The 25676-nt window shown below is 42.6% G+C and overlaps 4 protein-coding genes across 4 annotated transcripts in view; 2 read left to right on the top strand and 2 right to left on the bottom strand.

The window, feature by feature from the left end:
- LOC117816099 (neuronal membrane glycoprotein M6-a-like) overlaps nucleotides 1-13084 on the bottom strand; it is a 35655-nt gene extending 22571 nt beyond the window's left edge. Inside the window, exon 1 of the mRNA XM_034688211.1 lies at nucleotides 12939-13084. Within this exon, the coding sequence (XP_034544102.1) occupies nucleotides 12939-12975 (37 nt within the window). The 5' untranslated portion in view covers nucleotides 12976-13084. The remainder of the gene's footprint in view (nucleotides 1-12938) is intronic.
- An 8632-nt stretch (nucleotides 13085-21716) lies between these two features.
- On the bottom strand, nucleotides 21717-22263 carry LOC117815235 (histone H3). The gene has a single exon (XM_034686825.1). The coding sequence runs from the start codon at nucleotides 22245-22247 to the stop codon at nucleotides 21837-21839; it is 411 nt and encodes a 136-aa protein (XP_034542716.1). The 5' UTR covers nucleotides 22248-22263; the 3' UTR covers nucleotides 21717-21836.
- Nucleotides 22264-22591: 328 nt separating this feature from the next.
- LOC117815467 (histone H2A-like) lies at nucleotides 22592-23046 on the top strand. Its single transcript, XM_034687202.1, has one exon. The coding sequence runs from the start codon at nucleotides 22611-22613 to the stop codon at nucleotides 22992-22994; it is 384 nt and encodes a 127-aa protein (XP_034543093.1). The 5' UTR covers nucleotides 22592-22610; the 3' UTR covers nucleotides 22995-23046.
- Nucleotides 23047-25042: 1996 nt separating this feature from the next.
- On the top strand, nucleotides 25043-25469 carry LOC117815469 (histone H2B 1/2-like). Its single transcript, XM_034687204.1, has one exon. It carries the CDS (start codon nucleotides 25056-25058, stop codon nucleotides 25422-25424), a length of 369 nt encoding a protein of 122 aa, XP_034543095.1. The 5' UTR covers nucleotides 25043-25055; the 3' UTR covers nucleotides 25425-25469.
- The last annotated feature ends 207 nt before the right edge of the window (nucleotides 25470-25676 follow it).

Raw genomic sequence — 25676 nt, 5'->3', positions numbered from 1 at the left:
GAAGAGCTGAAAACTGTTTGATAATGTAATAATTCTTCTCTTTTGTTTTCCTGAACGTTTCTCTAACGGAGATATCTGCAGGACAGCCGTCTGCTGCGGTGTGAGCGTGTGTGAGCGTATCCAGAGTTATGGTGATTATGAGAAAGAGGATGCAGAGCAGCAATAAAAGAGACACGAGGGGAGGGAAGCCCAACAGGGACCAATCACAGCGCAGTGATGGATGCCTCTCAGACGGGCAGACAGTCAACGCAGGCTGTGTACAGAAGAAGTGATGATAATCCTCAATCAGCTGCAGATACTACAAAGTTACACAAACACCTGACAAACCAAGGCAGGTAGATCAGAAACTCCTGCATGTACCTGTGGAGTCTGGATGCTCTGAAGAGTCCGATGTGATGGTAACTCTATGATCAAAAGGTCTATCTCTGCAGGATCCTGAATGAGTTTAGTGTCTGCTGTTACCTTGCATCCATTAAAGCAATTTTCGGTCGTTACTTAAAATAATCAAACCTTCAAATTCCACATTTGAATCCCTCAAGTTGATTACAACTAAACCATTTAGGATCCAAGTTTTTTAAGTATCTGAATTACCTTTAAAGATTTTAGACCCACACCAATTCCCTCACCTGATTTCTTGAATTCAAGAAATGCAGCAAGTATTGTTCAAAACATTTCCCTTTTATACCCTTTTCTTTTATGCTCTTATTCTGAAAGGATAGGACAGTGGATAGAGCACGAAACTTAAAGCCTGGTTTATACATCTGTATTGATCTTAAGGCTGATTTATACTTCTGCGTCGAATCGACGGCGTAGCCTACGCCTTAGGTCCGCGTAGCTCCCGTACCTACGCAGAGGCCTACGCACGTAGCTGACGTGCACCTCCTCCAAAATGTAACTACGCGTAGAGCCGATGCGGACCGCAAGCTCTGTGATTGGTCCGCTCGACGGCTTGGTCTTTCCCGCATTCACAGCACTTCCGGGATCCCGGACATCGGCCACACATTGGCCGTGTATTTCATCTCCTCCTCTCTATTCTTCATGTAATCATGTCTGTATGATAAACAGCAACATGTATCAGCTGTAGATTAACTTAACACGCTCTGAATAGATGTGGAAAAGTAAACAGAGATCGTAGCAGGACCGGAAGCAGGCGACCGGCTATCAGAGAGACCACACTGCCCTCAAGCGTTTCGGAGGAGAATTGCTGCACGACACGGACGCATCGACGCAGAAGTATGTGGGGCTCTGTCCGCGCCAGCCCCTGCTGCGTAGGGGCGACGCAGAAGTATAAATCAGCCTCTACGCAGTAGTGGTCAACGTGGGCGTGAGCTCTATATACTGTACTTGTGTCTGTGACACTCTGCAGTACTCTGCCTAAACACTTGGGGGCAGTCGGGTCTCTCTGATAGTCGGGTCACATGTTTCTGGCCCTGCTGCATTTTCTGTTTTTCTTTTCCACAGGGAATCAGAGCCAGTATTTTAATTTACAGCTGGTGCATGTTGATGCTTATCACACAGACATGATCACAGGGACAAAAAGAGAGGAGATCAAATGTACGGCCGATGTGCAGGAAATACGATTCTGCTTAGCAAACCAATCACAGGGCTTGCAGTCCGTGTCATTTCTGCACGTAGTTACATTTTGGAGGATGTGTACATCAGGCTATGCGTGTAGGCTATTGCGTTGGACAAGGGCTATGCAGACCTGCAGCATCGATTTGATGCAGAAGTATAAACTAGCTGTACACAGGGTACGCGACTGAACCATTAGACCAAACCGACGCCCGGTGAGGTTTCTGTAAAGTCAGGCTGCTCTCACAGTGACCGCTTAAACGACTGTGATATTACATGTATATATTTGATTTTCTTTGTACAAAAAGGATGGTATTCTGTATCACTATTTATGGTTTTATTGTAAAACCTGGAATATAGTTCATAAAATGCAGTCTAAGGATTCACATTGGGTGCAACAAAGACAGCAATGTGCAGATTCTGTGCAGACGTGTAGATCTTTGTGGAGTTTGCTATCATGCTAATGACCTAAACGGTTGTTGAGCTTCACCTACAGTCACAAAAGTTGTGAGGCGCTTACGACCAATTTGTGCCGAACACCTCCACGAGTCACCGTTATCTTAAACTGACGAGGTCTCTTCTTTTACTCCACAAGCTTTATGGACTTCATAGTTCTCCGTTGTTTACTCCAAATGCACGATCGTGACCTCATGAGAGAGGAAGGTTTAACCAGAATATGGCCCCATCTTCTGGTAAAGGTACCTCTCTCTGCATTCTTGGTATGGAGGATGCAGATCACTTTTAAGATGAAGAGGAAAGGTATTAGATGTGAATTTATCGTTGAATTTGAGGGTATTTTTATAACTCGAGGATGCTTGAAATATCAGGAAACATGACTCTAAGTTAGAACCAGCATTTTGGCTTTCTTGTTTTAATTTTGATGAATAAATGAAACCCCAAATTCTTATGAGACAGATTATATAAGAACAATTTGGAGTGTAATTGGTGGAGATTATGTAAAGAAATACAGCCTGTAAATGGTAAAAATAAATATTCCATTAAAAAAATGTGCCGTAAGTCTTATTATGTTTCCATTCTTATAAAAGAGGAGCATTAGGAAGAACACGAAGCCTCTGAAACACCATCTTTAGACCCTCACAGGACTCTGAAAAAGCTCTCATCCTCTCAATCCAACCCCTCAGAAATGACTCACAAACGGATGTTAAACTAACGATCATATTTCTAATAAATGTTCACATTTTAAAAACCCTGCAGCAGAAGAATCCGTAATGAGACTCTGGTTTCCCTCCGTGTGAATGTGTAGATGGAGGCTGTGAACCACTCCCTGCCTCAGCTGAGCGCCACAGAGAGACAGACTGTAGTGATGATGTCATCCTCAGACTCGTGTTGGAGCCGCTCCACAGACGATGAAAAACTGGAAACACAGCCAGGACTCTATGACAGCGGCCTCGACGGCTTTTCAGTGATATGAGATTATTTTCTGATTCATCGCCGGACAAACACGAGTCCGTCTACAGCACGCAGTTAGCTCCTATACATCCATCAATTCACGCTACAGCGATTCATCCGGCATAGCTCGGTGTTTGTGTGATTATGTAGTGTCGGCTCCTCCGTCTGAAGATGAATAATTAAAAGAGGGGTGAGCGTCTAAAAAAAGAGAACATCCAAAAGTGCTCCACACACAGCTTCCCTGAGACAAAGCCTCAAAGCTGGAGGAGAAATATTCAGATCAGCATCTCTCGGAGAAGATTCTGGCCTCCCTGAAAACACGGCTTCAGATGGGCGTGGTTTTACAGGACGACGAAGCTTTATGGCTTTCATTTAGTCGACCCCATTTCCCCTACTGAAGCAAAGTCTGCACAGACTTAAAGCACACTTAAAAGTATGATCTTTCATTTTCATATTTTATAAGGACGTAGACATAAATCAGGGATGGCTTCCTCAGATTTAGATTCAGGCTCCAGATGCAGCTGCTTGTTTTCAAGAAACGAGGATCCTGTGAACATAAATAATAATATACATCCTCATTTATGTGCTTTACTAACTTATTCTGTTTTAATGTCAGATATATTTTAATACTTTAGCATCTCAGTGAAGCTGTCTTCTCTGTGTATCCTGTAACAGCTGTTTAAATATATTCCTGGCTGCTGTTTGAAGCCTCTGTTTTTAAGAACCCTTTATGTACTCGTTAGCTTCTGTTTTTATTGTACCATTTAGTGTGTGTTTTATTGCTGCACTACCATCAGGTTCAGTCTCTGTTTTCTGTTTCAAGGAAGTCCTCAGTCTCAGTTTTTATGTACCCTATTACATTGCTGTTTAAAGGTTCCCCTTAAACATCTAACCATAGACCTTTCTAGACCTTCATTGTAATGATCAGACACCTTTGTATCTTAAAGAGCTCATAGTGCCCTATTACCCCTCTAGAACACTACGCCGGCTCATCGTACCTAAAGTCTCTAAAAGTAGAACGGGAGGTAGAGCCTTCAGTTATCAGGGTCCGGGAGGCAGACACCCTCTCTACTTTTAAGAGTCGGCTTCAAAAAGCTGGATCAGGCTTGGACCAGCTCTTAGTTATGCTGCTATAGGCTTAGACTGACACACTGGGATCCTGTCTTTCCCTCTCTCTCCTCTCTCTGTCTGTCTCTTACTTTAACTCTTCCTGTCCCATTAAAGTTACTAACCATAGACCTTTCTGGAGTCCCTGAGCTCCCTTGTCTCGTAGGTTCCTCTGGATCTCTGCTGCTGTGGACGTGCAAGACTCCAGCTGCTACAACTACTACTATCCGTCTCTCCACTATCATCTCTCTCTCTCTTCATCTCCCTCTATCCCTCTCTCCAACACGGTCTCAGCAGATGTGTGTCTAACATGAGTCTGGTCCTGCTGGAGGTTTCTGCCTGTTAAAGGAAGTTTGTCCTTGCCACTGTAACTTGCTACATGCTGCAAAGTGCTCTGCTCATGGTGGATTAAGATGAGATCATACTGAGTCCTGTCTGTAAGATGGGACTGGATCTGATCCTGTCTTGATGTTGGGTGTTTGTTAATAATAGAACATCAAGGACGATCTAGACCTGCTCTGTTTAGAAAGAGTCTACAGATAACATGAGGTCTCCTGCAGATTAAATCTTATAGTCGGGGGAAATATTAAGAAAATAAGCAACTTGTAGGTCATGTTATCAAAGCGTATCAAAGCAGCATGCATCAGGTACCTTGATCAGGTACCTTGCCCTCTTTAGAGACCTCTTTGTGAGACCTCTTTGTGAGACTTGCAATCAAAATGTTTGTACTTCACAAAGTTAGCTGCAATGATCTCCTCAGATCCTGAGATGTATTTTACTACCTTTGGTCAGGACTGCAGCATCTGTTATGAAGCATTTGATATGTGAATTTAATTTTACAGCACTCTCCCTAATCGTGTTTTAATAATTCCTGAGCACACGTGAACATCTCGGGCTGATGTTGGTTACAGAAACTTCATGGCACTCTGCCCAGAAGCTGCTGATATGAGGATCACAGAGTTTCTGCCGTTTGCAGAGTAATAAAATAGAGCTGGCAGCGTCGGGGTTAACCTCCTCCACCCACTCGGGGTCAGCTGCTGGATGTTTAATGTGATACACTCACAGCAGCAGAGCCGTGCGTTAAGCGAGATTTCATCTCTGGTGTTGATGGAAAGTAATGACATTACCCACAGAGAGGGAGAAAGAAACCATCCCACCGGCTCTCTCTTCTGCTCCCTGGTCAGTATCGGGTTCTCTCCCTCCTTGCTCTCCCCTCTCTCCCCCGCTGTGGGCCCGCTAAGTCAATTTGTATTGACTTATTCCTCCCTCCATTAAGTTCCTTTCTATTAGTGGTCATAATAATGAAATGGATATGAGGCAGATACACACGGTTCACTCTGGGCTCTGTGACTGCAGTCAGTTTATCCACTGACATTTCCAATAAATTAGAAAGTACTTCCACAAATTATTCCGAGCGATTAATTAGAGCCTTTCAGAGCTTAGAACGCAGGAGCTCAACGTTTCCTTGTCTGACAGGCCGTCTGATAGTTTAGGAACATTTTCTCAAGCTGAGAAGATTTAAAGATACTCTCACGTGCATCAAATAAATGCACAAGCTATGATTTACCAGCTGTTAGAATGAACTGCCTCAGGTCTGTTTCTGTGAACCCTGAAGCCTTTTTTTTATCTGTGAAGCTTCAGCATCTGTTTTTTTGTACCCTGTTGTGTTTATCTTAACGCGCCTTTAGCATCGCTATGAAGCTGTCTTCTTAATATGCACTATAACTGCTTTTTAAAAGTACCCTTTAAGATCTGTTTTGATGTACCCTTTATTGTATCCCCTATTGTACTCCTTAGCTTGTGTTTTCATGCTACCATTAAGTGTGTTTTGAAGCTGCACTAACATCCAATTCAGTCTTCAGTTTTTAGGTACCCTATTACATTTCTGTGTAAATGTTCTCCTGCTATGATTTTACTATACCCTTTAATATCTGTTAAAATGTGACGCTAAGCATCTGTTTCATGAAAACCTCCACTGTATTTTTAAACTACTGTTAAGCTTCCATTTTCATGTTTCCTTCTATTTTCACAATCTGTTGAAATCGGCTTTCTAGTGTCTATTTCAAGACTTTCTGTTTTTATGTACCCTTCATTCTCTATTATTGTATTTTCTCTTTAATGTGTCAAGGTACCCTTATTGGACTGTTTAACCTGCTCTCCATCATCCATTTTAGTATCTCTTTCAGCCTCAATTTTAGCTTGTGAACTTCCTCAAGGTAACCTAAAACAGCTTGAATATTTTTAAGGTACCCAGTCACACCCATAAAGTTCATAAAGTTGTATTTAATGTCTATTTCAAGGTGTCCTTAGCCATTTATTTTTATGTTTCATGGTACTTGTAAGTCTCATTTTTTCCACTCTATCCTCTGTTTCATTAGACTCTTTTTTTATTGTTTCAAGGTAGCCTCAGTGTCTGTTTTGAGGTACCTTAACACCTTGGGTACATGTTCTCTTGGTTTCTGTTTCGAGATACCCCAAACTACTGTTGAAGTGTACCCTTTGGTACCTTTTTGAAGATAACCATAAGCATCGTGTGTTATAATTAATTCTGCGTCTGTGTTTATGTTCCCTATAAAGTCTGTTTAAAGGAACCTCAAAGTATTATACTTTTTAACCATTAAGTGTCTGTTTTTATGTTCCCTTTCATGTCTCCCACTAGTCGTGTTTTCCAGCTCCTGTTTCGGGGTACCCTTTCAGTTTTTGTGTAGTCTTTAGCACTCATGTCAAATAACTCTTAAACAGCTTGGTCATCGTTGTTTTAAGGTACCCTTAACATCTCTTAAAATGTATTATATAGTGTTTAATTCAAGGCAGCATTCAACATAATTTTATGTGCCTATATATGTCTCTTGAATGTACTCCTGAGCTTATGTTTTGGGGTACTCTATGTTCTGTGTTTGAATGTAACTGTACACAGTCTTCATTTTGAAGGTACTCTTAAAAGTCTGCTCTAATGTCTTCTCAGTGTCTGTCTCAGTTTGCCCTCAGCAGCTGTTTTGATCCGTCCTTTAATGCTGGGTGTGAAGACGTCTCAGTGTACCCCTCAGTGGTTGTGTTAATGTTTTCTTTGTGCGTGTCATGGCGCCCTTTGGCTTCTGTTTCAAGGTAAGCTTTATGACCTGTTTGAGTCTAACACTCAGAGGATGTTTCAAGGTTTCCTTTCTGATGTGTTTGTTAAGTTGTGGCACAAAATCTCCTTCCTCTGAGTCATGATAATGTTTCTTCATTTCATTTCATTTAACGACCAATTAACGGATATTTCTTTGCAACTTCTCAATTCCTCTGAAACAGAAAGCGAGTCTTTCCTCTGAGAATCCTGGACGTGTTTCATGCCTCCTGTTTGACTGAACTATTTTTAACAGTAACCAGGTAACTAGCATGAGCTGTGATGTGAGCAGAGACCGTCTCAACAGAGCGCTGCAAACTCAGAAGAAGAACTCGAGGATCAAACGAACGCAGAACACAGGCCACAGCATGTTCCTCAGACTCCTTCTGATTAACGGGTTCTTGGAGTATTTTTGTTTGTTTGTATTTTGGTATTTTTGTCATTTGGGGGTTTGATAATGTGCGCCAAAGAATTTCAATATTTTCATCTTCACAAGGTTCTTTGTAGTCTCAAGTCCAGATGAAAGATCGGGGACTGTGTCCATGGTGCGACTTGTTTCTTACAGTTTAAAGAATGGTACAAGAACTCTTCTTATTCAGCCGTCTGTCCACCCTGCTGCAGAAACTCATCTCCTGCTCATTCCAACGTCTCCTGATCTTATTGCCTGGGTTTCCTCACATGTTCTTATCACACTAAAATCATTAATGCATTGTGTTATTTGCACACAGTGAAGTTTTCCTCTCTGGTTGTGAGTCCCCCTCCACAGCTGTGGTCTGAGGTAGTCACCATGTTGGATAGCACCCTGGTTGTTTGGGCTTAAGGATGCTGGAGACTTGAGTTCTTAAAGACAACCAGTTGATAATGTTATAGATCAGAACCTCGAAACCATGTTTTTCCAACATGACTCCAGATTGCGAAAACTTAAAATTGCAGTTTGGATCTTGAAACCATCTCTAAAGTCACGTTAAACCTACTTTAATCAGCAGAAACCAGATCTGTTCCTTAAATATCGTAAACATTGACTATAATTTGTCTCATTCTTGCAGTGTGACAATAAAAACGACATTTTTTCGTTATAACTTTTGATTTAAAGACATTTTTTAGTTGCACCTTCAGTGTAACATGCAGCAGAGTTTGGGAAACACTGTTGCAGATAAATCTATTTCAGAAGAAGAAACTGGGTCAGGATGAAAATTTTAGCAGCCACTTTCTGACATGCAACATCTGATGAGTCCTGCTAGCATTAAAGTACAAGCTCAGAACTCACAGTGCTTTCGTATGAGCTTCAAATGTTCATCTATCATTCACAATTAGAAAACTGTGCAATATTTAGTGCAAATATTTTAGTTCCCATGACTTACAAACGATATTTTCTTGCAGAACAATCAGCAGATGTTTAAATGCATGTCTTATTCTTCCGTTACATCATGTTTTGTTTGCTTTGCATTGACTACAGAGGAGCAGTGTGGATAAATATCAGGTAGACAAAGGCAAACAAAACGATTTCTAGTTGAAGAAAGTCAAACATGGACAAAGGCAAAGATTCCCTGAAAGATGACGCATTACATGACTAATGAGACCGCCTGCACAAAAACCCAACAACAGTCACAGAAACGATCTATTTGAATCCATATTTTCAAGGAAATGATAAACCACGACCCCTAGTGGCTAATCTGGGGAAGGCGGGAAATCAAGTGATGTGGCATGAAGAACGATGGTATCAGTTTGGAGCGATGTACGCTCAAACTAACGTCTTGTGAGTTATGCAATTCACATAAAGAATTCAGCATACATTAGCGTAAGTTTTGGCGTCTTAAACGTTACCAAACTGAGATGGTATCCATGCAACCTGCTGCCAGCTATAGAGGCTTTTATTTTGAAGATTCCTCTGTGGGTGATATAAGAAGGTAGGAGCAGTAAACCTCTGTGGTCTGATGAGTAGGGGAAAGGTGAAAACCTCTCTGTGACGCCCTCCATCCATTATCTTCACCACTTATCCTGCTGGGCGTGGCGAGGGGCTGGACCCACAACCATTCATGTAAACACTGTCAATTGGGAGTCACCATTTAAACCGAACAAGCCTCAGACTGAGAGAGGACGCCTGAGGACCCGGAGAGAAGATGCCAACTCCTCACAGGAAGGCCGAGGCTTCGAATCAGGAACCTTCTTGCTGTGAGGAAACAGCGCTAACCTCCATCCCTCCGTGTAACACGTCCACAGTAGAATCTAAACTGTGCTGGTTTGTGTCTTCTCTGTGATACAGTCCGTATAAACCTGGGAACCTCTTAAGATATTGCTGCTAATGAATAGTTCCCATTGATCGTGGAGCACAATCAATACCTCTACTTTGACTCAGGCTCAAGTCTCATTTGTTCTGAGTTTATTCATCTGGGGAAGTTGGATGGTTTGAACATTACCAATATTTATGGCATTGGTATTTCAGATCAAATCAAGAGCCAAGACATTTCCTGTTCAGTAGATCTGAGCTCTGACAAAGTGAGGAGTTTAAATCTGATCAATGGCAACCTGAGCACCAATAACATGCCCAGACACTGCACTCTAACGCCTGTATTAAACACATTTAGTCACATTTGTTGGATTTACAGTGTAAAACAGCAACAAGCAGCTCCTGTTAGCAGCCTCCCCATGTGTGCAGAGACGAGTATCCTCGACCTGCTTTGAAACTGATGAAAACACGATGGATCTGAAGGACTGAAGAGTCTTCTGAGCTGATTAATGGACGCTTCTGCTTGATTGAAATTGGAGATAATGATATCCTTGGGAAGGGTAAGTCACTCTGAATGATATCAATAACGTGTTTCATGTTGGTGTAACTCTGAGCCGTGGGTTTTCCTGTAGCCTCTGCTGATTGTATTTTATAAACCAAATCCTGTAAGACGAGTGAAGAGGTGTGAGTGAGCACTTCACTCACCACCTTTACCAGTAAACTGTTGAAAACAGACTCCAGCCCGAATGTCTTTCAGAGTAATATTTCATCCAGGTCCTCAGTGTTTGGGAACCTTAAACACTGTTATGTTGTTGTACATGAGCCATATAATGGTAGAACAACAGCTAGCTTGTTGTTGCATAAGTCTTATTTTGGCACAGAGGATCTAACGTGTCATGATCACGGCAATGTTTCTGAAAAGTCAGACGATAGTGAAGACTCAAGGAACATTTGGGGATGTGACCGTATCAAACATGGAGTCACCGTGATGTCAGACATTTGTTTCTGAAGCCCAACATGAGCGGTCACCATATTTGAAATGCTGACTCAGTTAAGTTGACTTAGCAAGAGGCAAAGAGGCGGGGCTTCAGACTCCTTGCTTACAGCTATAATGCGCCCATCTGTTGGTTAAGTCAGCCACGCCCTTAACTACTAAAAACAGTCACCAAACAAGTCCAGACCAAAATCTGTTTTCTGAACCGGGCTGTGAGGGACGTTTATTTCATCTTCAAAGATTCTAACATTTACGTTAATGAGGAGTCGTTCACTTTTGGGGCCAGCCTCAAGTGGACACTCGAGGAACTGCAGTTTTGGGGACTTAAGCTTTGGCTTCATATTTTAACATTTGAGGTTGCCACTTAGGTAAAAACAACAGCTTATATTGGGAATCCTGAAGGCCTGAAGATAGATGTAACTGTTTATGATTATGTAACACGAGCACACATTTACAATATCAGTGAAAAATCAGATACTCAAAGTTAAGGTATCCTGATAAATCCAGCTCACAGTTGTTAAAGTCCTTTTTAATATTAAACGCTGAACAATCTCTTTTTTGACTGATGGATTTTTTTGGGATGCTTCTTATTTTGTATGTTGGCCAATAATCAGACTCTTTAACCACAATCCAGAGTCCTAATGTTTCATTTTGCACAGCTGACGTGTTAATAATTAATTGCATTAGCCGTCAACACACCATCAGTCATCTGTTCAGCCAAAAGAAGCAGAGAAACAGCCAGTTTGTGTGAAATGTCAGCGCTGCCAGGGTGTGGATTTCCCACAGAGAGCTCGCCTTGGACTTCATACTAATACCTTCTGAATCTGAGAGTGTGATCAAATATCAATACTTTCACTATAAAGATGTTTTCATGGATTCAAAATGACGTTCATGTCCATCACCTGGCCCTCTGTCTCTTTCATATCTCATCTCTCTCCACCTGATCTTCTTTTAAACAGCAGAGAGAAGCAAGGCGGTCTGACGGTGATACTAAAGGAAGCTTTGAAATAAAGAAATGGAGACTGAGAGGATGACACGGATGTAGGATGTAGGATGTAGGATGGGAACTAGTTGAAGGGATGAACAGAAGGAGAGGGGGTGAGTGCTCGGAAAAAAAAAAAGAGAAAAGTGGCTGGAATGAAAAATCATGTTTGCTTGAAACATCATGCCTCACCGTTTGGCTCTCTGATTGGCTAAAACAGGTTCCTTCCAGAAAAAACACACGAATCCGCCTATCGCACCGCGGACGACCATTACATAGCGGTGTTGCCATAGATACAGTGTTAATAAACGGTGATAAATGCAAATAATGTTTTATTTGTCTGCTGAAACATCTTCGTCTTTGGTGCATTTCTGAAGCCGTGCAAGCAGCCGCCGCTTACGTCTGATTTAAGACCGAAGGTGCGCCGAAGAAAATGGACACGCCCATTTTTTATAGCCAACAACAACAACAAAAATATGGGAGGGTACGGTTAAAAAATACGCCAAAAAAAAAAAAAAAAAAGAACTGTTGAAAGTGAAAACAGGTGATTTTATTTGAGCTGCACAAAGAGATTTGATGGAGGGAGGAAACAGTGTATGAAGGAAGAAGAGAGGGGAGGAAAAAGGGAGGGAAAAAAGAGGTTTGAGGTGGCAGAGATGAAGAAAGACAGAAAGAGCAGAGACCTGCAGAGGCAGAGCCTGCAAATGGAGTTTGAGACCTACTGAGCAGAAGAAATGAATCGAGGGAGACGAGTGATAGAGACATAAAGAAAATGGAGGGAAAGGGTAGGGAGCGACACAGACGGGTAGAAAAAAAGGGAGACATGCAGAGAGCGAGGGAGAGAGGAGAGGAAAAGGCGTTCAGACAAGCGTGAAGCATCAACAATGGAGGCTAACAAAGAAAATCCCAATGGAGGCATCAATCACTGCCCCACTTATCCCTCCTCCCTCTGATTTTTAGGCTTTATTGCAAGCTTTTTGCCCCACGCTCCCTCCTTCTATCACCCTCATATACCCCCTTCCCTCCCCCCCTCTGCCACTCCCACCTCCTCCATCCATCTATCCATCCATCCATACATGCATCCATCCATCTGTCTGTCCATCTGTCCGTCCAGCCTCCAAAACAACACCTTCCCTCCAGTGTCTACCATCTCCTCTCGTCCTCGACACAAACAATCTGCTCATTTGAGCATGTATTCATCGAACGCACCACAAAAACAGGGTTGTATAATCCGGGTGTTATCATGAGCAGACACACAGAGAGAGATGGAGAGATGATAAAAATCACAGATTACTTCATGTCTCTGCTGGAAAAAAAAACACAACCAGCACAACAATCACGAGAAAGGAAATGTGCAAACTGTAAATTCAGATGAAAATGTATGTGTTTTTTATTTCTGCAGGACACGTCTCCTCTCTCTCAGCCCACAACACACACACAAAAGAATCCCATGACACCGAGATGGATGGATGAGCAGAACAATGGCTCAACGGCACAGCTGATGAAAGATAAAATTGAGCAAACTACTGCTCCGTCCTACCTTTCTGGCTCTGCGATTCATCCATGTTTTCCTCCATTGTGGCACGTTACAGTCCCTTTGTCTCTGTTTAGAGTGAAGCTGTTTAAAGCCCCTTGCTAGCTCTCAGCACAGTGTGCGTGTGTGTATGTGGGAGGCTGTGTGTGTGTGAGTGTTTTTTTTCCCTCCCTGCAGATGATGGAGGCTCAGGGAAGTCCCTGTTTCAACACGGCTCTCTCTCTTCACTCGAGCATCCTATCTCTGCATCTATATGTGCATTTGGCTGCATGAGCAGAAAGACATTTGAAAACCTATGCATCAAAAACGCAACACATAGATGTAAAATTAAAAACATTACAGCATAATAAGACTTAAGGTTTTAATATTTCTAAATTTGAATATGATAAAAAACATGTCAGATATAAAGGTACGCTAAAGAGCTGAGGCAGTCATTCCTTTAAAGATACCGTTATGCTAAAACAGACTGTATCATACATTTACAAACACATACATCAGGGCCTGAATTTTGGTGTAGGGTTATGGTTAACCAAAATATTCAATTCCTGCAAGTCTGACATTATATTATTTGAAATATTGTCATCATTGTAAAACATTCATGTCTTGTTTGCATGGTTGTGTACACCGCAGACGGGTTGAAGACGCCATATCAGTCTGGATCGTTGTTGTAGCGTATGCGCCGCGTCGCCGTGTTGTCTTTGTATTCGGGTTTGTGAGAAAGCTGCTAACCGCCAATCACTCTTCCTCCTAAAGCCTGATTTATACTTCTGTGTGGAATTGATGCCAGAGGTTCGAGTAGCTCTCGTACCTACGCATAGGCCAACGCATGTAGCTGACGTGCACCTCCTCCGAAATGTAACTACCCGTAGAATCAACGCGGACCACAAGCCCTGTGATTGGTCCGCTCGGCGGCATTGTATTTCCCGCATTTACAGCACTTCCAGGATCCCCGCTCATCGGCTGTGTATTTCATCTCCTCTCTATTCTTCATGTTATCATGTCTGTATGATAAACAGCAACATGTCTCAGCTGTAGATTAACATAACATGCTCTGAATCTCTGAGGAGAGGTAAACAGAGATCGTAGCGGGGCCGGAAGCAGGCGACCGGCTATCAGAGAGACCGCACTGCCCTCAAGTGTTTCAGCGGAGAAATGCTGCGCGACACGGACACATCAACGCACAAGTATGTGGTGCTCATGTCCGCGTCAGCCCCTGCTGCGTAGGGGAGACGCAGAAGTATAAATCAGCCTTTAGTTGCTAATAAGTGAATACCCGAACTACAGATGGTGCGATGTAACGGTAACATATTGGACTAGCATGAACACAACACAGTCACTGAGGAGCTTCATTAGTGAACTTATTTGAAGAAGAGTGCTAACGTAAGCAAAACTAAATCAACTTACAAGATTTGACTTTTTCATGATTTTCGAGTCGGATGAAAAACTTTTTTTTTTTTTAGTCAGTAGCAAAATTTTCACTTTCATGTCTGAAGCTAAAAGTTATTTTTTTATTATTTTAAAGTCAAATGCAAAATTTTCATGATTTTGAAGCGGGCAGAAAAATGTTACCTTTTTAATGATTTTGGTGAGAAGCTTAATTTTCCTTTTTTTTCATGATTTTCACTTGAGAACTGATTTTTCACTTCTTAAAATGTTTTCTACAATTCTAACACGTTGAGTGCTGCGTGTTTTTTTAATTGATATTTTAGGGATTTTTTCTTAAATTTGATGGGACTGCTGAAAAGAGACAGGAAGTATTGGGAGTAGAGAGCAGGGGGAGACATGCAGCAAATGTTCAAGGCTGCAAACCTTTTGATGAAGACTAGAGTCTGCACGTGGGGTGCAGTCTAATTCTGAGTGGCTGAACAAGATATGTGACTCTATTGTTTGTTGCTTATTGATAGCAACACTTAATTATACTACTAGTATCTGTATTGCTAAAGATAGAGCCCTGACACATCAAGATGTTAAAAGAAACATACAGTGGATAGCAGAGGTCTACACACCCCTGTTAAAATGCCAGGTTTTGTGATGTAAAAAAATGAGACCAAGATAAATCAAGTCAAAACTTTATCCACCTTTAATGTGACCTATAACGTGAACAATTCAACTGAAACTAAATAAAATCTTTTAGGGGGAAGAATACAAAATAAAAGAAGCACCTTTTGATTTTATCACAGCACTCAGTCTTTTTCGTAGGAGTCTATTAGCATGGCACATCTTGATGTGGCAATGTTTGCCCATTCTTCTTTACAACAAAGCTCCAAATCCATCAGATAGTGAGGGCATCTCCTGTGCACAGCCCCCTTTTGTTGATTTGGATGTATGCTTTGGTTTGTTGTCGTGTTGAAAGGAGAAATTCCTCTTCATCTTCATCTTTCTAACGGAGGCCTGGAGGTTTTGCGTCAAACTGACTGGTGTTTGTAACTGTTCATACTTCCCTCCACCTTTACTAAGGCCCTGGTTCCAGCTGAAGAATACCAGGCCAAAGCATGATGCTGCCCCCACCATGCTTCTCTGTGGGTCTGGTGTTCTTTATGTGATGTGCAGTGTTTTTGGAATTGAAATTATGGCCAAAAAGTTCACCCTTGGTTTCATCAGACCATAAAACATTTGATGCTTTTGGGAGACTTCATGTGTGTTTTTGAAACATGTTGCCGGGCTTGGATGTTTTTCTTCATAAGAAAAGTCTTCCGTCTTGCCACCCTACCCACAGCTGAAACATATGAAGAATAGGAGAGATGTTGTCACATGTAGTACACAGCCAGTACTAGTGAGACATCCCTGCAGCTCCATTAATGTTGCTGTAGACCTCTTGGAAGCCTCCCTGAACAGGTTTCTTCTGGTTCTTTCATCAGTTTTGGAGGGATGTCCAGTTCTTGGTAATGTCACTGTTGTACCATATTTTCTTCACTGTGGTCCATGGTATATCTAATGCCTTGGAACATGTTTGTACCCTTCTCCTGACTGATACCTTTCAACAATGAGATCCCTCTGCTGCTTTGGAAACTCTCTGTGGACCATGGCTTTTGCTGTAAGATGAAACTGAGAAAATGTGATGAAAATCCTCCTAGAACAGCTGATCTTTATTGGGATTAATCAAAGTCACTTTAAATTATGACAGGTGGATACTGACTACTATTTGTCATGTGTTTGAATGTGATTGGTTAATTCTGAACACAACCACATCCCCAGTTATAAGAGGGTGTGTACACTTATGCAACCACATTATTTTAGTTATTTATTTTTTATTCTTCCCCCTAATAGATTTTAATTTTTTTAAATTGAGTTGTTCATGTTATAGGTCACATTAAAGGTGGAAAAAGTTCTGACCTGAATTATCTTTGTCTCATTTTGTTACATCACAAAACCTGACATTTTAACAGGGGTGTGTAGACTTGTGCTATCCACTGTAAGTCTGTATATTATTGAAGCTACTCGGGTCACAAAAAACTACTTCCTCCGTAAAACACATTCTGCAAAGATTTAATCTTTTTCTTCTTTTGTGGTCATTTTTAAACTTTGTAGTTGAATGTAAAACACAAATCTCATGAATAATTCTGTTTACTACTTTTACATCTGAATTAAAGACGGTAAAGACTTGTCAGTTGTCTCATAAAGATGATCCACATCATGAAGGGGCATCAACATGAGGACCACCACGGTTCACTTACGTTGAGATCAATAAATTGCAAATCTGTCCATTACAAATGTCAAGAGACACAAAGAAGAAATAATTATGATAACCATCCCTTCATTACTTTACCTGGATGGATAAGGTAGGGCTAAATTAGCTGGTAAACTTTGTGATGCGTACTGTGCAGACGTTACGTTGCTTCCTGTGTTTTCTGGAGCAAATCATAACACTTACATAACTGAATGTGTTTTATGTGGAGGCCTCTCTCTCTCTCTCTCTCTTTGTCTGTGCCATGCTCTTCGGTCCACAGGATGCATGCATCCACACCTTCTTCTGTGGTGGTCACTGGCAGGTCATGGCGAGGATGTGCACTGATTCTTAACTGACAGGAGAACGCTCAGTATAGGAGTGATAGAGATTCATGAATAAACACGCGTTGGTTGTTTCTAAATGTTTGTTTCTCATGTTTTAATGTTTATTATTTTGGCTGTTTCTCACCACATGGTTGTTTTTTTTATTGTTGATAGTACATTAATTATTTTGTGGCACAGTTTTTATATTTAAAAGTATTTATTTTTGTTTTTTTCTTGTGATTTTTAAGTTTTTAAAAATAATTAAATACAATAAATGTTAAACTGGTACTTTTAGGATTTTTGTGCTCAATTTTAACTTTTTTACTTTAAAACAGAATAAAAAACACTAAGATTTTAAACAAAAGGGCTCCAGCAGTGGTTTGGACCCCTAAAATATGATAAAGCTGTGTTGCTTTTGGGAATAAACTGCACAACCCTCCCCGGCATTGAGCTTAAATATGTAAGAGCCTGTGCATTAATATTAAATATATCAATCAATAACAATAAAATCACTTTGTTTACTCTCTGGGACAATTGATCCCTCTCTGCAAACTCTCGCTCTCTCTCTCTGGGTCAGAGGAATATACTGCTAAAGTCTGTTTTGCCGGTGAGACAGATGAAAATGAAGATTTGGTGTGTGCGGCTGACCCTTTCAGCTCTGATATAGTAGCAGGTACGGAGGGAGTGCCCTGACTGTAAACTGTGCAGTGAGGTGGACGGAGGAGGAGTAAATCTGATGAACTGATGGTCCTCGACCAGAGGTCTGCTGGAGAGAAGGGTCACTGCTGCTGTGAGTCAGTGTTTCTTTAACACACTGCTCAGGGTGAGTTAGTATGAAGTCAATGTCCTGAGCTAGTTTGTGTGATTCTTTTAACACACAGCATTAAGATATGATCTGCTTCAGTAGAGACCAATCTGCAGTGATGTCTTCTCTTTGAAGTTGACTTTTTACATAAATGAGTCACACGTCTCCTCTTTGAAAATTGTGTCTGTTATCTCTACCTCTTCTGGTTTCAGTGACTTTGTAGAGATCAGCAGCTGAGAAATGGTCTCTCCAGCTCTGGATCCCAGGACAGGATGTTGCTCCACTTCTCCCTCTCAGAGATGGTTGGGGTCCAGTAGCTCCTCAGGCTGCTCTCACATCTGTGCCCGCTAACTGTCATTATTTCCCCACGGGAGGGGGAAGGAGATGGACTACTCTCTGGAGTGATTTGATGTAACATGTGATCAGGTTGTTCCTGATGTTAATTTAGTCTTCTAGAATGAATCATGGTTCTATTTGGCTCGGATGTGTTCCGTTCCATTCCATTCTATTCTGCTTTGATGTTATCCGTTCCGTTCTGTTCTATTCTGCTTTGATGTGTTCCCCTCTATTCCGTTCTGTTCTGCTTTGATGTGATCCGCTCTGTTCGGTTCTATTCTGTTTTGATGTGTTCCACTCCATTCCATTCTATTCTGCTTTGATGTGATCCGCTCCGTTCCGTTCTATTCTGCTTTGATGTGTTCTGCTATATTCCATTCGATTCTGCTTCATTCCATTCTATTCTGCTTTGATGTGATCCACTCCGTTCCGTTCTATTCTGTTTTGATGTGATCCACTCCGCTCCGTTCTATTCTGCTTTGATGTGATCCACTCCGTTCCGTTCTATTCTGCTTTGATGTGATCCACTCCATTCCGTTCTATTCTGTTTTGATGTGTTCCACTCCATTCCATTCTATTCTGCTTTGATGTTCTGCTATATTCCGTTCTATTCTGCTTTGATGTGTTCCACTCTATTCCGTTCTATTCTGCTTTGATGTGATCCACTCCATTCCATTCTATTCTGATTTGTTGTGTTGTGTTCCGTTCCGTTCTATTCTGCTTTGATGTGATGTGCTCTGTTCCATTCTATTCTGCTTTGATGTGTTCCGCTCAGTTCCGTTCTATTCTGCTTTGATGTGTTCCACTCTATTCCATTCTATTCTGCTTTGATGTGCTCCGCTCCATTCCATTCTATTCTGCATTGATGTGATCTGCTCTGTTCTGTTCTATTCTGCTTTGATGTGATCTGCTCTGTTCCGTTCTATTCTGCTTTGATGTGTTCCACTCTATTCCATTCTATTCTGCTTTGATGTGCTCCGCTCCATTCCATTCTATTCTGCATTGATGTGATCTGCCCCATTCCGTTCTACTCTGCTTTGATGTGATCATCTCTGTTCTTTTCTGCTTTGATGTGTTCCATTCAGTTCTATTCTGCTTTAATGTGTTCCGCTCCGTTCCGTTCCGTTCTGTTCTGCTTTGATGTTATCCACTCAGTTACGTTCTATTCTGCTTTGATTTATTTCGCTCTGTTCCATTCTATTCTGCATTGATGTGATCTGCCCCATTCCGTTCTATTCTGCTTTGATGTGTTCCGTTCTACTTTCTGTGGGTTGATTTATTATGACATGAGATCAGGTTGTTCCTAATGTTCCCATTGCTACTGAGGCTCAATCACTGTGTTATGGTTTTTGACCAATCAAAAGCAAGTATTGAAAACAGCCAGGGGATGAAGTGATTTGAATGTTACAGGAAACAGTTGTTATATAACAAAGGATGCTGATACAGCAAACTGAGATATATATACATGAGATTTTGTAGAAGCTTGAGAGGTCAGTGGATTTCATTTGGACGTTTTGTTTCATCATTTGTTGATTAGAATAAATGTTCAACACGTGACAGCAGGGTCAGTGTTGGGAATATTGTTTTAAAGTGGATAGAACTTGTTGATGTTTGGTCCCACGTCGGTCCTTAAGATGGCGCCTTGAATGCTGTATAACGTCACGTGAAAGCCATGAATAGGAGGGTTGGTTTTTTTTAAAGTAACTAAAAGTTGTACATTTTACCCATTGTAGTTAAACATATCGACAAAAATAGTAGCTAAACTTGAAATAAAACCTTGAAAATAAAAAATGTAATGAGTTTTCTGCCTTTCTTTGTTGCCAGATGACTCCTAAGTTTATGGTTAGTGAACAGTTAATTATCAAAAGCATCAGGAGCAGCAGATTAATTCATAACAGCACAGGAAACACAGACACATGCTCATACAGACCTCACATTAAATCACTTTGAGGGACAGTGGGGGTTGCAAGTCTTTAGCATCTATATTTTGGGGTTCGTGGACTGAAAAGTTTGGGAACCCCTGCTGTACAGGATGTACACGCTTTTGGAAGAGAGCCCCAAGAGGCTGTTTTAGGAACTACAGTTTGACACCTCCATGTTAGGTAGCTGTCCAGCTTTGGAGCCTCAAAAGGTTAGTGTGCAGAAAGAAGCTTGGCTTGTTATTACCTTTCAAGAGTTACATGAGCGGTGACAAACGAAGGGTCAGTATTCGTGAGATTATGTCATTTTGAGATTAGAGCTTTAGATACATCCATTCCTGGGCAGCTGGCTTGAACTAGTGTACTAAGTTTACACTAGTTCCCTTTACACTAATACTAACTGTCTGAGAGCGTCCACTCCTCTTTCCTCACTCTACATCCAGACCTTTAAAAATCATGATTTCAAACACATTTACACAAACTATCACTCCTGATCAGAGACAAGGGAGGACTGATTCAGACTGGAGGCTCAGGCAGAATAAAGAGAAGCAACACTGTAAAGGCGTTTCCTGCGCCACAGATTGCCCTCTGCTGCCCCCTGCTGGCCTGGAAAGGAACTATCCTGATCCATAAATTACAAACTGGATGGATGGATGGATGGATGGATGGATGGATGGATGGATGGATGGATGGATGGATGGATGGATGGATGGATGGATGGATGGATGGATGGATGGATGGATGGATGGATGGATGGATAGATAGATAGATAGATAGATAGATAGATAGATAGATAGATAGATAGATAGATAGATAGATAGATAGATAGATAGATAGATAGATAGATAGATAGATAGATAGATAGAGTCAAAAAGTCTTTCTTTAATTTTGCCCAATCAGGGGATCAAGTATCAAGGTTGCACACTGGCCTCTGTTTTCCCTGTTGTCCCTGCAGGATGGCACATATTGTTTCCATTATGGCGCATAACATGAACAACAGATCTCAACATGCTCCCTCTGGCTGGGTGGAAAGTCTTTGTCAGCAGTGATGTTTGTGTGCATTAAAGACAATATGAATCATTCTTCGTTTCAAAAAGCTGAAACGAATGAGCACAAATGAGCTGAAGATACGACCTGATCTGAGGGACATCACTAGCACCACCCGTTGGTGTAGCCGTCACAATATCTGTCTTTCAAATCACTGTCATAACCTCTGTACGGGCACCTCAACTCACCTGTCAGAACAGGACTTTACCTGGTGTAGTTCAGCACCTCGGACAGCGACAGCTCCGCTTCAGTCTCACTGGAGGAGGAGGAAGTGATGGATGGACAGATGTGTGAACACTTTCTGTGGGTAAAGGTAAAAACTGAGTCAAATGTGCTCAAACACATTTGAAGTCAATGGTTTGAAGTCTTCAGTCAGTGCAAGTAGAGAGCAGGTATCAGAGTATTTAAAGTGACATCATATTTATAACCAATAAATAGCTGATCATCAGAGTTACGTTTAAACTCTCACAATGATCCATTAAGTTAAAAAAAGAAGTGAGTCTGCTGAGGGAGGGAATAATCTTTTGAAGTTTGAACTGACGGTGATGTTGAGAGTCCAGATCACCACTGTGTGCAGCTTTGAGGTCCACAGCGCTGTAACCCTGAGGTGATGCTTTCATTGTAGCATGTTGTTTAAAGTGTATATGACAAAGTAAGGACAGCAGCTCTCTGTTATGAGTGAGGTGATGCTTTGATTGTAACATGTTGTATAAAGTCTGTATGACACAGAGTAGGACAGCAGCTCTCTGGTGGGAATGAGGTGGCTCTTAAAAGAGCCTTTGTGGTTTTTGTGGAGCTGCAGACAATCTAAGCTCTCTCTCCTCGGATGCGGCGAGCCAGCTGGATGTCTTTGGGCATGATGGTCACCCTCTTGGCGTGGATGGCGCACAGGTTGGTGTCCTCGAATAGGCCGACCAGGTAGGCCTCGCTGGCCTCCTGCAGAGCCATGACAGCGGAGCTCTGGAAACGCAGGTCGGTCTTGAAGTCCTGAGCGATCTCACGGACCAGGCGCTGGAAGGGCAGCTTGCGGATCAGCAGCTCGGTGGACTTCTGGTAGCGCCTGATCTCTCGCAGGGCCACGGTACCGGGCCTGTAACGATGGGGCTTCTTCACGCCGCCGGTAGCCGGCGCGCTCTTGCGGGCAGCCTTGGTGGCCAGCTGCTTCCTGGGGGCTTTGCCTCCGGTAGATTTACGGGCGGTCTGCTTGGTTCTTGCCATGATTCCTTCTTGTTCCTCTCACTCAGAGTCTCATTGAATAGAAAGAAGCGCCGCGCTGGTCTTAAAGCGGGGGAGCGGAAGAGACACGGTGACGCTGCTGCACAGCTCCGGCTCCTGATTGGAGAGAGGCAGCTCAGCCCCGCCGAGGAGGGGGGGGTCGGTCCCCGCCTGGAGCTCCGCTGCTTATTGGAGAGATTTGTTCAGAGTGTGGAACTGAGCGCGGGCCGCCCTCTGCTGCAGCTGGAAGCCTCTTCTCTGGTTGGTGCGCCGGGACAAGGCGCGCGCCCCGCGGCCATATAAGCGGGGTGGAGTCCGTGTAGGTTCTCACTTCTCTAAGTCCAGACTTTAGAAAGAAATATCAAGATGAGTGGAAGAGGCAAAACCGGCGGAAAGGCCAGAGCAAAGGCGAAGACCCGCTCGTCCCGTGCCGGGCTCCAGTTCCCGGTGGGTCGTGTCCACAGACTGCTACGTAAAGGAAACTATGCCCAGCGTGTCGGTGCCGGTGCCCCCGTCTACCTGGCGGCTGTGCTGGAGTACCTGACCGCTGAGATCTTGGAGCTGGCAGGAAACGCTGCCCGTGACAACAAGAAGACCAGGATCATCCCCCGTCACTTGCAGCTGGCTGTCCGCAACGACGAGGAGCTCAACAAGCTGCTGGGCGGTGTGACCATCGCGCAGGGCGGTGTGCTGCCCAACATCCAGGCCGTCCTGCTGCCCAAGAAGACCGAGAAGGCCTCCAAGAAGTAGAGGGTCCCCAAGGACCCCCTTAAACCACAACGGCTCTTTTAAGAGCCACACACACCACGAGAGAGCTCACTTTCTACACATCTCTATCATACTTCATTATACTTTCTCAGTGTGCCCCTTGCTGTATTTTATCATCTCACACAACCTGAAGAGTTTGTTAAAGCAATATAGCCCATAAACATGTGGGGTAAGAAGTGGCAGACTTATACCAGGAGACTATCTGAAAAATATGAACTGTTATTTTTATTTTGTTTATGAAAAATTATGAGGATTTTCCGTGACCATCATCATCAGATGATTCGAGAAAATGATAGAATATTATTTAGTACCTTCGTATTTTTTCAAGAGCTTTAAGAGAAATTGACTCGTACTGCATTTTCAAGATTTATTAAATAGCTTTCCACAATGTTTCCTTTTTGTTAGCTTCTAGTTAAAGTTGGATCAGGCTTGGACCAGCTCTTAGTTATGCTGCTCTAGGCTTAGACTGACATACTGGGATCCTGTCTTTCCCTCTCTCTCCTCTTTCTGCCTGTCTCTTACTTAAACTCTGCATGTCCCATTAAAGTTACTAACCATAGACCTTTCTGGGGTCTCTGAGCTCCCTTGTCTCGTAGGTTCCTCTGCGAGTCACAGAGAGAAAGAGTTTCTAAGTGTGTTTTGGAATGACTTATGTGAACTCAATATAAAGAGGAATTTGTACTTGTTCATGCCTCTCTTGGGATAATTCACTTAATGTAATAAAAACATGTAGGAGTAGGATGAGGAGAGTTGTCCTTGAATTCTCAGATTATTTCAAACAGTTTGCAGTGGATGACAGAGACGTCTATGTCCCTGTCTGGGTGCAACAAGTGAAACGTCACACATGTTTGAGTTCAGTCCTGTCACGTGGGCACATGTACGTTACTGGCCGTTGAGGCCAAGCCACAATGAAGCGCGTAAAGCACACAAAGGAACAGCACAGATGTACGGAGGCCCCTGGGGGACAAGGCCAGGGAACTCTGCAATGTGGATCTGATTCTAAATCTCTCATTCATCACTCTTTCTGTGCTCAATCCAGTCTGTAATGTTGTTCATACACTTACATGTTAACGTGAGTCACATAAAGACAGATCTCTAGGGGGACATTTTGTTCCTGTTCCCTCCACCTCTGTGCGTAAAGGCGCGCTCCCTCACTCCCGCTCACTCTGTCAGAAGTTATGTTAAAGTTTTTAGATTTAAAGCCTGGTTTCAGACAGGATCTCATGTGAAGTAACGTTCAGGATGCTCAAAATCTAATGATCTTAGTTCTGTGTGGGTGCTTGTGTTTTTGTGAGCTCGTGCGCAACGGTGGAAAATGTTGACGTTGCATTACTGCAGGATTTTCACCAAGTTACAGACTTCAACAGTAAAACATTTATCATATGTCAATGTTATGAATCTACTTATTGTCCAATAAATTGGAGCAGTCTGCACGTCAGTTCAAACAATTAAAAACAACAACAGTCTCTGCATGGAGATGATAAACAGTCAGAGGATGAACCCGTGTTTACAATCTGTGCGCAAGAGTCTGCAAACCGTGATCAGCAGTCTATGTATGAATCGGATCAAATGATGAAACTCAATAGAGTTTATTAGAGAGGGAGAATATTAGAATTGAGAGTGTTCTATCTGTCATAATAATGATCAATGATGCATTTGATCACTTCACCTGATATTAATAACCAGATTGACAAACATAAAAAATCTTAAAGCTGTAAAAGAAAAATATCTTCAAGCTCTTCTGATATTCTGAAGTCTGGAGGAGCCTTTAAAAGACTGATTCTTAAATCCCTCATCCTTCACGAGCCTGATTTCTCTGTGATCAATGACCATCTATCAATAAGAGTATAAACAGAACTCATTAAGCAGGGCATCTCTGAGTGATTTGGGACAAAGCCTGAACCCCCCTCTGGGTTCAGGCTCAAGTAGCTCCAGCCAATCCTCTTCGAGCAGCAGCGCAGCGTGATTTCCATGGAGCACACTTATAATCAGCGCCCCCACCATCTATTCTCATATTACTGTGACTAACCTCAGTCAGTGACCATGCCTGACACAGTGAAAGCACCCAAGAAGGGCTCCAAGAAAGCCGTCTCTAAGGCCACCAAGAGCGGCAAGAAGAGGAGGAGGACCAGGAAGGAGAGCTATGCCATCTACGTGTACAAGGTTCTGAAGCAGGTTCACCCCGACACCGGGATCTCCTCTAAGGCCATGGGCATCATGAACTCGTTCGTGAGCGACATTTTTGAGCGCATCGCCGGTGAGGCCTCTCGTCTGGCTCACTACAACAAGCGCTCCACCATCACCTCCAGGGAGATCCAGACCGCAGTCCGCCTGCTGCTGCCCGGAGAGCTGGCCAAGCACGCCGTGTCCGAGGGTACCAAGGCTGTGACCAAGTACACCAGCTCCAAGTAAACAGCTCTGCTGTTTAATCAATCAAAGGCCCTTTTCAGGGCCACACACCAATCTCAAAGAGCTACAGTCCTATCACATCCGCACCACATAATTTAGTGTTTGCAATGCCGCGGCGGGTAATGATCACTGTAGCGCTCCACTTTCACACAACACATTCAAATTCTAAGAATGAAAAAAACCATGTAGCACGAACATCTTACATATCAGCTAAAGTAGAAACCTCTTTTTCCATTCATTAGCTAATCAGTGTAA

The sequence above is a fragment of the Notolabrus celidotus genome, chromosome 7 (assembly GCF_009762535.1).
Source record: "Notolabrus celidotus isolate fNotCel1 chromosome 7, fNotCel1.pri, whole genome shotgun sequence".
Taxonomy (NCBI): Eukaryota; Metazoa; Chordata; class Actinopteri; order Labriformes; family Labridae; genus Notolabrus; species Notolabrus celidotus.
Note: the sequence above shows the minus strand (reverse complement) of the source record. Positions and strands in the feature narration are given on the sequence as shown.